This window comes from Terrapene carolina, unplaced genomic scaffold (genome assembly GCF_002925995.2).
Source record: "Terrapene carolina triunguis isolate 2854851 unplaced genomic scaffold, T_m_triunguis-2.0 Scaffold84, whole genome shotgun sequence".
In the NCBI taxonomy this organism is placed as follows: Eukaryota; Metazoa; Chordata; order Testudines; family Emydidae; genus Terrapene; species Terrapene triunguis.
The window spans coordinates 884,567-900,424 of record NW_020664435.1 but is presented as its reverse complement, the minus strand read 5'-3'; the positions used below and the strand labels follow the sequence as shown (position 1 = coordinate 900,424).

Below are 15,858 nucleotides of genomic sequence, written 5' to 3'. Positions count from 1 at the left end.
ATGTAAAAACACAGCTAAACCTCTGATCCTGCAAACACTTAAGCTTGTAGCTGTACATGTGAGGAATCTCACTGAACTCAACAGGACTACTCAGATGTGTACATTTACTCCCATACGTAAGTGTTTGTAGGACTGAAGCCTTATTCAGGAAGTTTCTGCTTTGAGACATCATTGCAGAACATCCCCAAATCATAGAATCATAGAATATCAGGGTTGGAAGGGACCTCAGGAGGTCATCTAGTCCAACCCCCTGCTCAAAGCAGGACCAATTCCCAACTAAATCATCCCAGCCAGGGCTTTGTCAAGCCTGACCTTAAAAACCTCTAAGGAAGGAGAGTTCACCACCTTCCTAGGTAACCCATTCCAGTGCTTCACCACCCTCCTAGTGAAAAAGTTTTTCCTAATATCCAACCTAACTTGAGACCATTACTCCTTGTTCTGTTATCTGGTACCACTGAGAACAGTCTAGATCCATCCTCTTTGGAACCCCCTTTCAGGTAGTTGAAAGCAGCTATCAAATCCCCCCTCATTCTTCTCTTCTGCAGATTAAACAATCCCAGTTCCCTCAGCCTCTCCTCATAAGTCATGTGCTCCAGCCCCCTAATCATTTTTGTTGCCCTCTGCTGGAATCTTTCTAATTTTTCTACATCCTTCTTGTAGTGTGGGGCCCAAAACTGGACACAGTACTCCAGATGAGGCCTCACCAATGTTGAATAGAGGAGAATGATCACGTCCCTTGATCTGCTGGCAATGCCCCTACTTATACAGCCCAAAATGCTGTTAGCCTTCTTGGCAACAAGGGCACACTGTTGACTCATATCCAGTTTCTCGTCCACTGTAACCCCTAGGTCCTTTTCTGCGGAACTGCTGCCTAGCCATTTGGTCCCTAGTCTGTAGCAGTGCATGGGATTCTTCCGTCCTAAGTGCAGGACTCTGCACTTGTCCTTGTTGAACCTCATCAGATTTCTTTTGGCCCAATCCTCTAATTTGTCTAGGTCCCTTTGTATCCTATCCCTACCCTCCGGCGTATCTACCACTCCTCCCAGTTTAGTGTCATCTGCAAACTTGCTGAGGGTGCAGTCCACACCATCCTCTAGATCATTAATGAAGATATTGAACAAAACCGGTCCCAGGACTGACCCTTGGGGCACTCCGCTTGATACCAGCTGCCAACTAGACATGGAGCCATTGATCACTACCTGTTGAGCCCGACGATCTAGCCAGTTATCTATCCACCTTATAATCCATTCATCCAGCCCATACTTCTTTAACTTGCTGGCAAGAATAGTATGGGAGACCGTATCAAAAGCTTTGCTAAAGTCAAGGAATAAAATGTCCACTGCTTTCCCCTCATCCACAGAGCCAGTTATCTCGTCATAGAAGGCAATTAGGTTAGTCAGGCATGACTTGCCCTTGCTGAATCCATGCTGACTGTTCCTGATAACTTTCCTCTCATCTAAGTGCTTCAGAATTGATTCCTTGAGGAATATATTATTATGATTATTATTTGTAGTGTAGTAGCACCTAGGTGGACCAGGACCCTATCGTGTAAAGCACTGTACAGCTTTTTAATACAGATACATATTGAACGTGATCCTTCTCCATCTTTGTTAGAAAGCCACCCCTATCGAGCAACTGATTTTGGTTGGCCACTTGAATAGTCACTTTAGACATGTTTCAGTGTATGAATTATTTGCTAAGCACAACAAGCTCGGTGGTGCATGTGATATGGACACAGACTTTGCTCCCAAAAGTTTGTAAAATACAGTCACAGTAAAGACAGAATGCCCTAAGAAGCCCAGAGGAGGGAATAACTTGGTATGTAGCCCCATGCTTTCTCCCCACCCCCACAAAGAGAACTAAAGAATGGCTGAACGATGAAAACTGGCTTGTGATGTTCTTCAATGACTATGACCAATGCCAAGCTGGAAAATAGCAAAGTCAAATGAGCCAACCTACAACTTTCAAATGTTCATCAGTTTGGTTGTTAATTTCAATCCATTTGCAAGGCTCTCATCTCAGGGAGATCGGGTTATCCCACTACTAGTGCTAACAAACAAGGCTTGTTAGGCAAGTTGATCTTAAATTACTATTTGTTAAGCAATATTTTAACTACAACATAAAAAAAAATGTTGATATTTGTTGCATAATGTCCTAACATTGCAGTTAAAAGGCTGGTGTTGAGGTACCTCTATCAACTTCTAAAATAATTCTCCCTTCTCTTCCCAGCCTCCACTTCAACCCTTTCACTCTTTACAATGACCTCTTGGGAGCTTGAAACTGAACTCTGATTCCCTTACTCGTGTGCTGAGCTGCTGGCAGTGTTTTTGGGGGGGATTATTTTACTTATTTAGGTTTAGAAAATGTCATTGAGACTCCAATTCAGCAAAACACGTAGGCGTGTGCTTGAAGTTAAGCTTACGCTAACATCCCATTGGCGTCAATAGGGCTTAGGCACGTGCTCAGAGTTAAGCATGTGCTGATATGCTTTTTCTGAACTGGGGCCTGTGAGGGGGTGTACCTGCCCCTTCAAGGCCCCCTGCTGGAGGACCTGCGATCCTACCACATCCTGCCCCAAGAAAGGAGCAGTGAAGGTTGGGTCCTCCAGCATTGCCTAGAGAGGCTGCATAGAAGCAGCCAATCAGAGCCCAGCAGGATCAGCTAAAAGGCGCTGCTGGGGCTCAGTTCTTGGCTGGGAGCAGAGAAGGGAAGAACCAGAAGACAGGTTCTGGTGGCATATGCAGTCAGTGAGGAGGAAGAGGATCTGAGAACTTCAGCCCTGAGATAAAGGTGAAGAGAAAGGGGCTATATGGGAGAAGGCCTGTTTTGGCTTGGACAGTCCTTTTTTAAGCAAGAGCAAACAGGACAAATGCCCACTTCTGTAAGAAAAGTGGGGTGTGCAGGAATGTGGGGTGGAGGGGCTATGCCAGCCCCATGTGGAAAGGGAGGCTGGGCTCAGGTGGGGGGCAGACAGGGCTCAAGCGAGCAGCAACACTAGCACTAGCCTCATCCGGGAGGCAGGCAGGGCTTGGGTGAGCAGTGATGCCAGCCCCAGTCTCGTGTGGGGAGAAGGGCTGGGTGAGCAGCTCGGGCCCATTCCCAGGGAGGGGTTGTGGGGGGCCTCGGGTGAGTGGCTCAGGCCAGCCCTGCAGTGGCCGGGGGGGCTTGGGCCAGCCCCGCACAGTGCCCTGTTTTCCTTTTGGGAAATATGGTCCTGCTACCCAGGGAATAGCAGCAACTAATTAAAGGAAGCAGTTGTGGCTGGTTCTGATTACATTATAAACCAAACTAGTACACCTCAAATGGTTTATGTCATCTGAATTCCACGATGGGATTTCATTGTAGCCTTAATATGAACAAATAGTTCATAAGCACACCAGAGGCTGAAATACATTCTCATTAAACATCAATTGAATAATTTTGAATAATGACAAAATTCGTAGATTGACATCTGCTTGCTGATTTCCTAAAAGAAAAAGGGTTAATTGTCTAATAGATGGCTCACCAGGAATAGTTTGCCCTGCTCTGTTCAAGTTGTTTGCATGATTGCTCACCACTCTATGCATTTCCCAAACAAAGCACTGCCTCAACATGGGAGGCATTTTGCTCCCATTGTTCAGCAGTCCCTCCCAGTTAAGAAGCTGTTTAATTCCATTGAAGTCGGTGGAACTTAAGAATGTGCTTTATGTTAAGCATGGGAATTGGGACCATAGATCAGTAGAAATCTGCAGAGAAGACACTTTTTTCTCCCAAAGGGTAGCAATTTGGCTATTTATAAACTGCAGCAGGTTGAAGAAACATTCAATCAGTGACATGAGTAGCTCTATTGTTTCTGTAAAGTCATAAAACACGGTGGGCCAGATCCAAAGTTCATTGAAGTCTATGTGAGTCTTTCCTCTGAGTTCAGTAGACTATGGCTCAGGCCTTCTAGGCCTTCAGATACCATGGTGATGAGCACAGATACCTAGATATGTTTGCTTGAAAACATCACTTAGGATGTATTTTAATTATGGAATTGTATAGTGAAACAGATAATGAGAGCATAAATATTAGTCATAAGAGTTCTGTTCAGCTCAATTGCTATAGGTTGCTCCTAGCTGGTGATACTAGAGTGGCCTAACTAGTTAATTTTGTGACTTTGGCTTAGGAAAATAAAGAACTCATAATACTCCCCAACTCTCCTCACCCCTGCTATATAAATCTTTCAGCTTGTAGGGAGTTCATAGTGATGCCTGTGATTCATGGAAAAGGCACTTTTCATTCAGATGCTATGTATACTGCAACTTAAAAAACACAGATTTAATCCCGGAAGTCAATATAAATCACTTACAAAAATAAACTGTCTCCTGCACTCCATACTTTGACATTAATAGCTTTAAGATGTCCCCTCGCCCTGTTTCCCAAATGCAGGGTTTGGATCTTTACATGGGCTCTGGAGACTAGCTTTGCCTTCTGTCTATTTCACAGAGATATTATTTTAGGTAAAATGTTACCGCAAATGTTTCATGCAAACAACACTGAGAAGCACTGAATCCACAGGCTATATGGAGAATAGCAGGATAAGATGCTCTGAAATCTAGGAGTCTTGATTCCAGTGCAGCAGGCTGCCATGCAGAAAAACCCAGGATAAGAAGCCATCTCAGGAATCTTCTCCTTCCTAGGCCAGTACAAATGAGGTTTGTCTGATAGGTGATGTGTATGTGCAACACAGTTGTCTCCCAGATGGGCTCAGCTATGTGCTTATGTCATCCTCTAGTGGCTGGCCTTCAAAGAAGCTATAAGCCCCACTACTACTGACAGTGGCAACTATTGAAGGGTCTCCTTGAGAGCAAAGGGCACAGGCTGCTGATTTTGGATAAGAATGTGCAGGGTTCTATTCCCTGTGCAGTTTAGCAGATGACTATGATGTCTCTGTGCATGTGGCTGTATGGATTCATGATAGGTGACACTTGAGAGCATTAGTGGGGTTGGATGGGGACAATTTGACTCAGCCAGCAATTCAAGCAACCCATGCTGACCCATTTGCGGAGGCTGCATCTCCGGGCAGTTTATTTGTGGGTTGCATTCTTCTGAGGGCGTAATAAGCCAACATCTTCTGTTCCAGGATCACATGTGTAAGCAGAGTTCCTGGAAGCAGTGGGCTTTTCTTTTCAGTAACCCACATGGGTTGGGATTTCCCCAGAAACACCAATAGCCGGTCATGAATTGAAACAAATGGGGTGTGAAATCCATACTTCAGCAGATGATAGTTTTTCCTGTTGAGGGATTTTCAGATGGATATTTAAATCCTGAGGCCTGTCAATTCCTTAACTAGTGTAAAAGAGTGATCAGATCACATGCCAGGCAGAGGCAGCATTAGCTATTCATTCACATTTGTAAGGTGCCCAATCAATGCTCTACAGTCCAGCTGTTCTCAAACTTTAGCAACCCGAGGACTCCCATTTTGACTCTAAAAATTTTGCAGACCCTCAAGCCCCCAACTCAGCCCCAAACCCCGCCCCCAAGGCCCCACCCCACCTCTTCCCACCCTGCTCCACCCCTGCCCCTCCTCTTCCCCACCTCTTTCTGCCCCCTCCCCCAACTGCACCCCGTCCCTCCTCCTCCCCCTCCCTCCCAGGGCCTCCTGCACGCTGCTGAACAGCTGTTCCCTGGTGTGCAGGAGGCGCTGGGAGGAAGAGGGAGGAGTAGATCAGTGGGGACCATGGACCCCGGAGTACCCTTGCAGACCCCCAGCGGTCTGCGGACCCCAGTTTGAGAAACACTGCTCTACACAAAGATTAAAAGCAACTGAATAGGCCAAAGAAAGCACAGAAGGATTCTTCTGCCCTCCCATCCTCCTCTCCTAAATCACAACTGGCCCACCCCTCTCCAGGAAAAGCCTAGAAGAACAGGTGTCTTGTGGCAGCATGCCCTGAAGGCCCAAACTACATGTTTTGGCCCACTGAGCAGGGGTGGTGGGAGGCAGAAGTTCCGCAGTGAAGGAGCCCTCAGTGAGAAGGACTGTTCAAACCAGCACTTCAGCTGATTTCAGCTGCCACTATGCCTCAGATGAAGAGTGAGGTGACCAGGTCCCATAACCTGGACACAAACAATTTAGGGCTTTGCAGACCAAATCAGCACTTCACACTTGTTAGGCATCAACTCATCCAAACATCCCTGAAAGGGTAACTACCAAACTAAAACCATCATCCAGGTGCAAGGAAGGGGATATTCCTGTCCCCCAGCTCTCACCCCCCATAACCAGCCCAGCCTGGCTGTTCCAGTTGCCCCTGAGCCCTTTAAGAATGGCAGAATCTGGAAACGCCTAACAGCAAAGTCTAGGAAAATAGCAATGGTTTACGGGCCGAATCCTTCAATCTGAGTGTTCAGAATGTACGTGAATTTTTTTCTACACCTTTCCCTATTGCCTCTGCAAAGAAGGACTGTAAATCGGTGCCCTGATAAGTGCGTGCCTGCCTGGGGACTGTTTTCCTACACAAGCGTCTTCTAAAACTGCAGTGGGACATGGGACACCTGTGCATGTCAGTCCAACTTGTCACTCCAGTGGCAGTTACATCCATTATCATTCAGGTTCTCCTTTCTCTGTTTCTGCTCTGCAGGTCTCTGAATGGTCTTGTTATTCCCCCCACCACTTCCCTGCCTGCCCGTTGTGCTTACCTCGAGATGTTTTCAGAGCAACCTTTATATTTGTATGGACGAGGAAGACCCTCTCCCCAAAGAAACATGCTCCTTTTCTTTGTGTAGTATCTGTGTCTCATGCTTTCATTTACATTCAATAATATTCCCTTTGTTTGTGATGAATTACACTGAAGATGCCTGAGGGGAAGGGGAATATTCGGCAGCTCACCAGATTTTGTTTCTAATTCTTCTCAACCTGCCACTAAATGTCTGTTTTTCTTTTGTGAGGATAGGCAGACTTTTCCCACCACACAGGAATCAAGAATCTGTTTCCCTGTTGGTACATTTCAAAGCAAAAGATGGTACCGTCCTGACTGATGAGCAGGAACAGCTTGACCAATGGACTGAACATTACAAAGAACTCTACTCAAAGGATGCCATTATCTGTAACACCTCCTTAGCTGGCATTCCCCAGCTTCCAATGATGCAGGAGCTGGATCAAACACCGACTCTCGAAGGTGTAAAGAAGGCTATCAAAGAGATTGCATCTGGGAAAGCAGCAGGCAATTATCAGATCTCTCTGGAGCTCCGAAAGGCAGTGGGGAGAAAGCTTGTGAGAGACATCCACGCACTTCTCTGCACCTGCTGGGAAGAAAGCCACATACCCGGATCTGAAAAATGCAAACATAATTACTTCATACGAAAATAAAGGGGACAGAGCAGACTGCAACAACTACCCAGGGATATCTCTGCTCAGCATGGTGGGCAAGGTGCTTGCAAGGGTCCTGCTGAAAAGACTCCAAGTCCTTGCTGAGAGAGCTTATCCTGAGAGCCAGTGTGGGTTCAGAGCAGGACATTCTACGACTTGTCTATGTGTCCTTCACAATGCACTTGTTGCAAGAAAAAAGCTGTGAACAACAGGCACCTCTCTATGTAGTATTCGTTGACCTACAAAAGGCCTTCGACACGATTAGCAGGAATGGCACGTACAAGATCCTGTCGAAAATTGGCTGTCCACAAAAAGTGCTCTCCCTATTTAAGGAGTTCCATGAGGGAATGAAGGCAACTATCCAGTATGAAAATGAAACATCGTCTGAGTTTAGTTTAGTTTAAGCGTGTGTCTTAGTGTCTACTGACTTTGGCATCTTCTTCTTTATTCTTCTTCAGTACGCTTTTGGAAATGACCAATCCGACACACTAATTGAATCGAGGACGGACGGCAGCTTGTTCAACATCAGGCAATTTCAGAGCAAAAGGCATGTCAGCCATCAGCTGTGTGTTGCATTGCTGCCTGCTACTCTGACTGTGCGACACAGAGCAAAACTTCAAGGTAGCAGAAAATCACTGCCTGCACTTTTTGCAAAGCACTTTGGGGTAGACAGAGTGTGAGGGACACTACATAAGACCATATCCTGTTTTATATTTTTCCATCTTGATGGGATTACCAGCCTCTGCTATGAATGCCTGAAAAGCCGCTAAGTATCATTTAAGATTTTGGCACCAATCCAATGAGGCAGTAGTTTTATTTATTTTTCTGTGGGGTGGTTTTTTTTTTAATTTGCCTATTTTCAGTTTTAGTTTTTAACCACCAGATTAATAGAAAAAATGTAGAGCAATCATTCAGTATCCAAAAGGGCTTGCAGTGCACTCATTGTGACAGAGTTCTCGCCTATTGAGGCAGTTTGGCAAAGATCTCTTCAATCTTTTCTTCATGGACAACAAGGAAGTATATTCATAGAATTCCAAGGCATCCCAGATGAAAAGGGAGGGAATTAATGCAGAAGGCCCTGCATCGCAGATGACTTTATTGAAAGCAGACAGAATTGTTTCCACATGGATTTCAGAAAGGTATCCTCCTCCTCAGTTTAAATCACTCCTCCAGCCCTCAAACAAACAAAAATCCTGCCCACTGCTGGGATTTAACTGCCTCCTGAGTCACTGGTGAATTCATAACCAATCACATGGAGAGCCACACAGAGCCAACACTGCAGCACACCTTTCCCATATGAATCCCAATGGTCAAATGAACCTAGTAAACTCAGAGAGAGCACTGGTGTGGCCCTACTCTGAAGGCCTTTGTTCATAAGGGCAATAAAAATAACTGCAAACTGGGATTATTTAACCTAGGAAGGAGAGGCGGGGCAGGGTACCAGACTGGTCACACGATTGGTCTGAACTGTCATGGTGGATCCTATGTTCTGATCACCCTGATGAAACTCATCTTATGATAGCTTCTAAACTGAAATACCAATAAATGCTTTTTGTGTTGAAAATGGAGGACAATTTCTATCACAGCCTACTGTGGCAGTAACCCCCCACCCCTACCCCCACAGATGGCAGTGGGTTTAGGATATACCCTGAGGTTCCTTAGAACATGTAACCACAGCTTCCAAACCCAGCAGTTCTGGAGCTCTAGGAGAAAGTGTCGGCATCAATTCAGTGTTCCTGTTCCTTCACAGTGCTGGGTTGGCCCCGGCCTTACTCAGCGGCATGCTGCACCTGTGCAAATCCCCCTCTCCCAAGTCTTCCAGCCCCCAGCCATTCACATGAGTGAAGAACACGCATCAGACCCTTTACCTTGTAGAACCAGGCTCTACTTTTATTAGTCTCAGCCTCAGTTAGGGTGAGTGTCCCCTGGAGCTTCCTGCTCCACAGTGCTCCCAAATGACAACTCATCAGTGGAGGAGCCATAAACGTGAAACAAGCTGAGCCCCCGGGAGCATAGTTTCTGCCTGCAAGTCCATTGTCAGCTCTGACCACCTCCTCATGCAGCGCCCAGCCTCACCATTCTGGAACCCTGCCTTGTCTGAGCAATGTGGCTGGTTGCTTGTCATGGCAAAAACTAGGGGAAAGCATCATTTTAGACGGGGGGAGTTAATAAAAAGACTAAGTCAAGGCTCACAGGATTATAATTACTATTATAATTAGCTGTGTGAGAGGTCAAACATCCTTTATTATGGATGATCCATACCTAATAGTGTAAAAAAAAAAAAAAAAAAACCAGTGCCACAGTACTATACAGTACTGTGCAAATTCCTGGGGGAGGCTTGCTTGGTACTGAGCGGTGCAGCAGGACAAAACCAATGCCATTTGACTGAAAACAGAAACTAGAAGTGTTGGTTGTCATGGAGGTCCTGGCTGAAACACACAGCCAGCTTAGTACCCAGTGCTGCTAACACTTACACATAGGGATGACTCTAGTTGTGTGAATTGTCCCATTGAAGTCAGTGAATCTCCTCAGGGAGACTGCGCTCACCTAACTATAGTTGAGACTCTGATACAAAAGGAGACAGGTTCCAAAGGTCCAATGCTCCACTCTCTTCATGTGACTGAGAGGGAGCAGGAGGACATAGGTAAAGGGGCACAGAAGGGAAAGTCTCATTGAAGTCAATGAGACTACTCACATGAATAAAGTTACTCACTTTTGTAAGGGATGGCAGGATCTGGCCCTCCATGATGAATGATCCAGATGGGAAAGTTCTGCATCTTTTTCAATTTTGCACATTTTATGCAGCCAAATTACCATTTTTTTGTGAAACTGTGATGACAATGGTGTGTCATGGGTGTGAAAACAGACAAAACACAATGATAGAACATTCCACCACAGGAATTCTGTATTTTAACATGGCTCTAAGTTTGCCCCATCCTTTCAATTAGGCACATCAGATTGGGAGAAAGAAAAAGAGGATTATGGGGGGTTCTGATTGGAAGTCTGGAGAGGGAAAAGCCAGCAAACTAGCTGATTGAGTGACCTTAGGAATTTCATTTTAGATTTCTTTTCCCACTCCTTTCATCAATTTGTACAGACCGATGATAATGGTAGCAGAGTTGCACTATTCACTATCCAGGCTCATTATCCCCCCCTTTGAGTCTGTGTAGCCAACAATTATTCAGTTCATTATTTATTACTATTTCACTAGAGATTGCATAGTTTATTTCTTTATACACTTATTTTTTTAAAAAACCCTCTCTGCTCAAATGCTCCCTGTTTCACCTAGCTGACCAACAGAGCAAACTGGCGCAAGCATGCTTCTGAATAACCAGACAGATCAGACTAGCGTTATCCACTGACCTCTGGGGAATTGTATTTCAAAGTCTCTTTGCAGTTTCTTGACTGTCCAGCCATAATATTATAAAGAATGAATCCAGACAACACTTATTTAATAGGGGGCAGATGAGCTTCTTGTTTGCCTACCTGTGCACCAAACCGTCTGAACAGGTCTAAGCCCAATTTTCTCAGTACCATCTTGGACAATGAAATGACTGCCAGGCTGATTCTATGACTATCCTGAATGGCTAATGCTGCTTAACAGCCCAAACACCTTTTTACACCACGAGCTTTGCAGTAAAGCATGTAAATCATACCATATCTTTGCAATGCAGGCAGAGGGGCTCCTCCTCTTCTCCCTTAGCCACCTTCTATGTTCATCTCCTGCAGAAGACACTGCACACTGTAGTCTTGTCCTTTTCAGAAACTAAACCCTGTGGTTCTTAGGCATAGTCCATTTGTAGGGCTTTTGCACTGGGTTTGCAGGAGAAACCACTAAAAAAAAAAAAATATTTCTGCTACTAATCAACGTCTCTCCCCATTTTTATCTCCTTTTTAATTACAACCAGATGTTGTCACTCCAGGGTGCCTATCCCAACCAATATGCACAGCTCAGCTGGGGCTCTTTGCAATTTCAACCTCCTGCTCATTATTCCAAAGGGTGTTTAGTTTTCATAAATCCTTGCTGGTAAGTTGTCATCAAACTTTACAGAAGGGTCCAGTGTGTGTTATTTTTTTCCTTGCTGGAACTGTTCTTAGCCGTGTGCGGGACGGGTGCACGAGTGTGAGGAGTATAATCTGGTACTATGGGCCCAAATGCGCTTCAGCAGCTAGTGCATATCCACAGTGTACAACTGGCAAACTTCAACTGCTAGTTTTAAAGTGTGTAGCAGCCCGGCAGCCCAGACCCACCTCCCTGTGGGGAGGGGAGAAGAGAAGGGGGGGGTGGAATGCCAGTTAATTTGAAGAGGCTCTTTTCACAATAAAAGCCCTGCCTGCTTTCTTAAACACTGAGGGCTGCATTTAGCCACAAAACACAGGTAAAGAAAAGCTAAAAGAAATGAGCTACCCTGGCCTTCTGTGGCACTGACCATAGGAAACACATTGCGGGATTGTATTTATCCTGGAGGATCAATAGCAGACTGGTGAAAGCAAACAGTCACTAACTGCAGAGATGCTTGAGAAGAAATCCTTTGCTTTTTATACTATTATTTTTGCTTTCCATTATGACATAACAAAGGGCTGTGTCATATAGTGCCATACTTGCTCAAGCACAATAGGACATTGGGACAAAACTTCTTATACAATCTGATAATAAATGATCAAAAAAATAATGCTTTGGCCTATAGAGACTTTCAGCAGCTCAAAGCATTTGATAAACAGTCTTTCACTGAGGCCTAGATTCTGCCTCCCCTCCAAAGAGATAGCTCGCGTCACACCCTCTCCCATTCAGCGAGGCAGAGCCTGCGCCATACTGGAGGCATTTGCAGGGGTAAACAGCATTTTTTCCCCTCAGCCGATTGAAATACCCCTGGCAGCCATATAACTATCAGTGGGCCAACAACTAGTGCTAGTTAGCCCTGTAGGGTAACCCCCAACAGAGCCCCAGTCAGTGCAGGCTCTGTTAACCGAGGGCCAGTGTGGATGCAACGTGCTGGCCCAAAGCGTGGGCTGTGTCAGCTGGAGCAGTGCTTCTCTCTGCCAACTCCTTCAGGCAGCAAACCACCTGAGTTCACCAGGTGAGACTGCCCCCTCTGCACCTCAGTATCTCCCTTCCCTCAGAACTCCCACGGTATTTGCCTGCTCTCCAGAAGTGCCCTGTCCTCTCAGCCTCACACCCTAAACCCCCATCCTGGTGCCCATTATTCCCTCCCATCACCATCCCCAGAAATACTTCTCCCACTCCAGCTCCACAGGTCCTTAGCTGTACTCCTGGACAAAACACTCAACCTCTGCCTCCTTCCCTCCAGCTATAGCCCTCTATAGTATCCCCTCCCCCAGCCACATCCCTCCACCAGCCCTGCAATTGCCCAGCAATGCCCTGACTGTAGCTCTGCTCTGCAACTGAGCAAATGACCAGCTGGGGCAGGAGCAGCAGGAGGGGAGCTGTTGACCGAAGCATTCCTCCCCACTCCTGGCTACCAGCTTCCTGCCCCTGTCAGGCTAGGAAGGAGCAGAAGGAGAAGGGAGCTGGTAGTTGAAGGGCCATGAGAAGAACAGCTTCCAGCTCCCTTCCTTCTGCTGCAGCCCCAGCCCGTGAACCACAGATGGTTCATGGAGAGATGACACCACCACAGTTCGAAGGCTGACAATCTCATACCAATGAACCACCTCTGAGTCCTCAGAGCAGGACTGGTGAACCAGCAGTGACCTATCTGTTGGCTTCAGCATGGGGGTATTAATGGAGGTGGAGGAGCCTGAGGGCATGGCCAGAGGGAAGGGGGATACTGTCGGGGGTGGGAATATTGTGGAAAGCAGAGTGCAGGCCAGAGTTAGATTATGGAGGGAGGAGTTTTGGGGCTGGCACGGAGGGTATTTCCAAGAGGGAACCCACTGAACTATGCATGTTCCCTTTGGGGACTGCAGCATTACCAGCTCCATCAGTGGGCCCCCTGTTGTACGTGGAAGTGAAATTCACCAATGTGCAGAGGAACAGGGCAAGGCTCTCAACACTATTTAAACTCTGAACAGTGGGGAAGAAGGGCCAGCAGACCCAGTGTCAGGGCCGGCTCCAGGCACCAGCTGAGCAAGCTGGTGCTTGGGGCGGCAGATTGTTGGAGGCGGCATTCCGCCCAATCCTACAGCTGCACGGCTGCTTTTTTTTGTTGTTGTTGTTCCGCTCCGGCCACCCTGTAGGGGGCGGCAGCGCAGAGAACCATAGCGCCCTGCAGAGCAGTCCTCTTCCTTCCCTCCCCGCCGACCGGAGCAGAGCCCTCGCGGCAGGCGGCAGGAGGTGGCGCAGCGGAAAGGGTCGAGTGGCAGCGCCCCTGCTGTAGTCCTGGCCGCCCCCTTCTCTCTCTCTCCCGCCCGCTACCCCCCTTCCCTCCCCCCCAGCCAGTCCCCCTGCACCCGCGCTCTGGCCGCGCCACAGGTTTTTTTTTGCTTTGCCGTTCTGGCCGCCCCGTTTTTTTATTTATTTTTTTTTTTTGCTTGGGGCGGCCAAAAAGCCAGAGCCGGCCCTGCCCAGTGGTCAAACAAGGGTGCTCACGCACACCCAGTTCCCTGTGGGAAGGAAGTCCCGGCCAGCCCTGCATCTCAGTGTAGAAGGCTGTGATGGATACAGTGGCTCAGCACCCCATGCCTCTCGCACAAAGGTGCTCCACATACATTCCAAATTCTCGGGCTTTATGAGGAAGGAGTGGATTTTGCTGCCCAGCAATGAGTCTGTCTCCTATATGGGTGCAGTAAGGGAAGGAGGCCCCATGTCCTTTCCCCTCCCTTTATGTATCCACAGAGGGGCAGCCTTTTATGCTGTGTTGGAACATGACTGTATGCAGGGCCGGCTTTAGGCCAATTCCACCAATTCCCCCGAATCGGGCCCCGCGCCTAAGAGGGCCCCGCGCCCAGTGGCAGGGCCACCCAGAGTGGGGGGCAAGTAGCAGAGAATCCCTTCCTTGGCTAGAGGCGCCTTTTTAATTTTTACTCACCCGGCGGCCTTCCAGGTCTTTGGTGGCACTTTGGCAGCGGGTCCTTCACTCGCTCCGGGTCTTTGGCGGTGGATCCTTCAGTGCCACCGAAGACCCGGAGCGAGTGAAGGACACACCGCCAAAGACTAGGAGCGCGGCCAGGTGAGTACAAGCCCCACGTGTTGTTTTTACATGTTTTTTTTTTTAGTCATCCCTGTCGGGGCCCCGTCGAAACTGTTCAAATCGGGCCCCGCACTTCCTAAAGCCGGCCCTGACTGTATGTTTGGTGCCTCAGTACCTTCACAGGCACCTTATTTTTATTACATACTACTACCCCAGTGAGCAACCCGTGAAATAAACAAGATCAAGACACATTATTATTTACGTATATTATGGTAGCATCTGAAGGCCCTAACTGAGATTGTGTGCAGAGCCAGTCGCGAATTTTTTGGTTACACTTTTTTTTTAACCAAAAGATGCTGACTTGTCAAAACCAAAACAGTTTGTGAAATAGTATCAGGTTCAATTAAACTCACAAATTGAAACATTTTTGGTTTTAAAAAAAGTTTTGAGATTGTTGAACGGGAAAATTTGGGGTTTTTTTTTTTAGTCAAAATGACTTTTTGTTTTGAAATGTTAAGGAATTTTCACAGATAAACAGGTGGAGGTAGGTTGAAATCAAAATGAACCGTTTTGATTGACCTGAACCAAAAGCCTTTTTTGGATTTTTTGGTTTGCGACATTTGTTTGACATTTTTAATTTAATGTCCCAATTTGGGATGGAAAATTTGAAATGTCAAAAATCTCTCATGGGATGAGAAAGCGGTTTCCCACCCAGCCCTATGTGTGTGCTAGGCAGCAGGGGAAACAAAAAGAAACAGAGGTGAAATGACATGGCCAAGGTCACACAATGGGTCAGTGGCAGAGCCACAGCCAGGGTTAAAATCCAGGTTCCCTGAGCCCTAGTCTAGTGCCCGGTTCACTGACCACACTGCCTCCTTGGCATGTCTTGTAAGGCTGCACAAAGAGTTAGACAGTTATAAGTAAAGGTCACAATATAATGCTTCTGTCTCTCACTGCACTTAGTCCTTCCAGGCCTAGAGATTTTTAATTCCTTCATGGCCTCTTGTTTATATATATATATAGGCTCCTAACATCCCTCATCACTATTCAAACTCCAAATAACTAGGACAAGAGGTGAATTAAAGGTCAGACACAAAAGAAATGAGTCTGACTTGCGCTCACGCAGCATGATTTATATCCCGCACGTTAGCATAAGCCAGCTAGCGAAGTAAATCAACTAAACCAAGCACTGAGCCCTGCCAGCTGGGCTCTGAGAACACTCCAGCTCACCTTTTGCCTCTTGGTTTCATTACTGATATGGCAGGAGTTTTATTTTTTACTGGCCCATTACATCATTTTTATTAATTAAATGTTTGGGATACTTTTGTGGCAGTGGAAGCCCCATATTGCCTGTAATGATGCTTGCCTACACTGCCATCTAGTGGTAAAGCTGTATACCGATATACACCTAAAACCATTATTGTTAAGGCATTAAAGGCCTGG

The 15,858-nt window shown here is 46.7% G+C and overlaps 1 protein-coding gene across 1 annotated transcript in view; it reads right to left on the bottom strand.

Annotated features, from left to right (window-relative positions):
* The window catches only part of GASK1A (golgi associated kinase 1A), a 46,970-nt gene extending 35,473 nt beyond the window's left edge, over positions 1-11,497 (bottom strand). Inside the window, exon 1 of the mRNA XM_024198951.2 lies at positions 10,984-11,497. Within this exon, the coding sequence (XP_024054719.1) occupies positions 10,984-10,986 (3 nt within the window). The 5' untranslated portion in view covers positions 10,987-11,497. The remainder of the gene's footprint in view (positions 1-10,983) is intronic.
* Between the last annotated feature and the right edge of the window lie 4,361 nt (positions 11,498-15,858).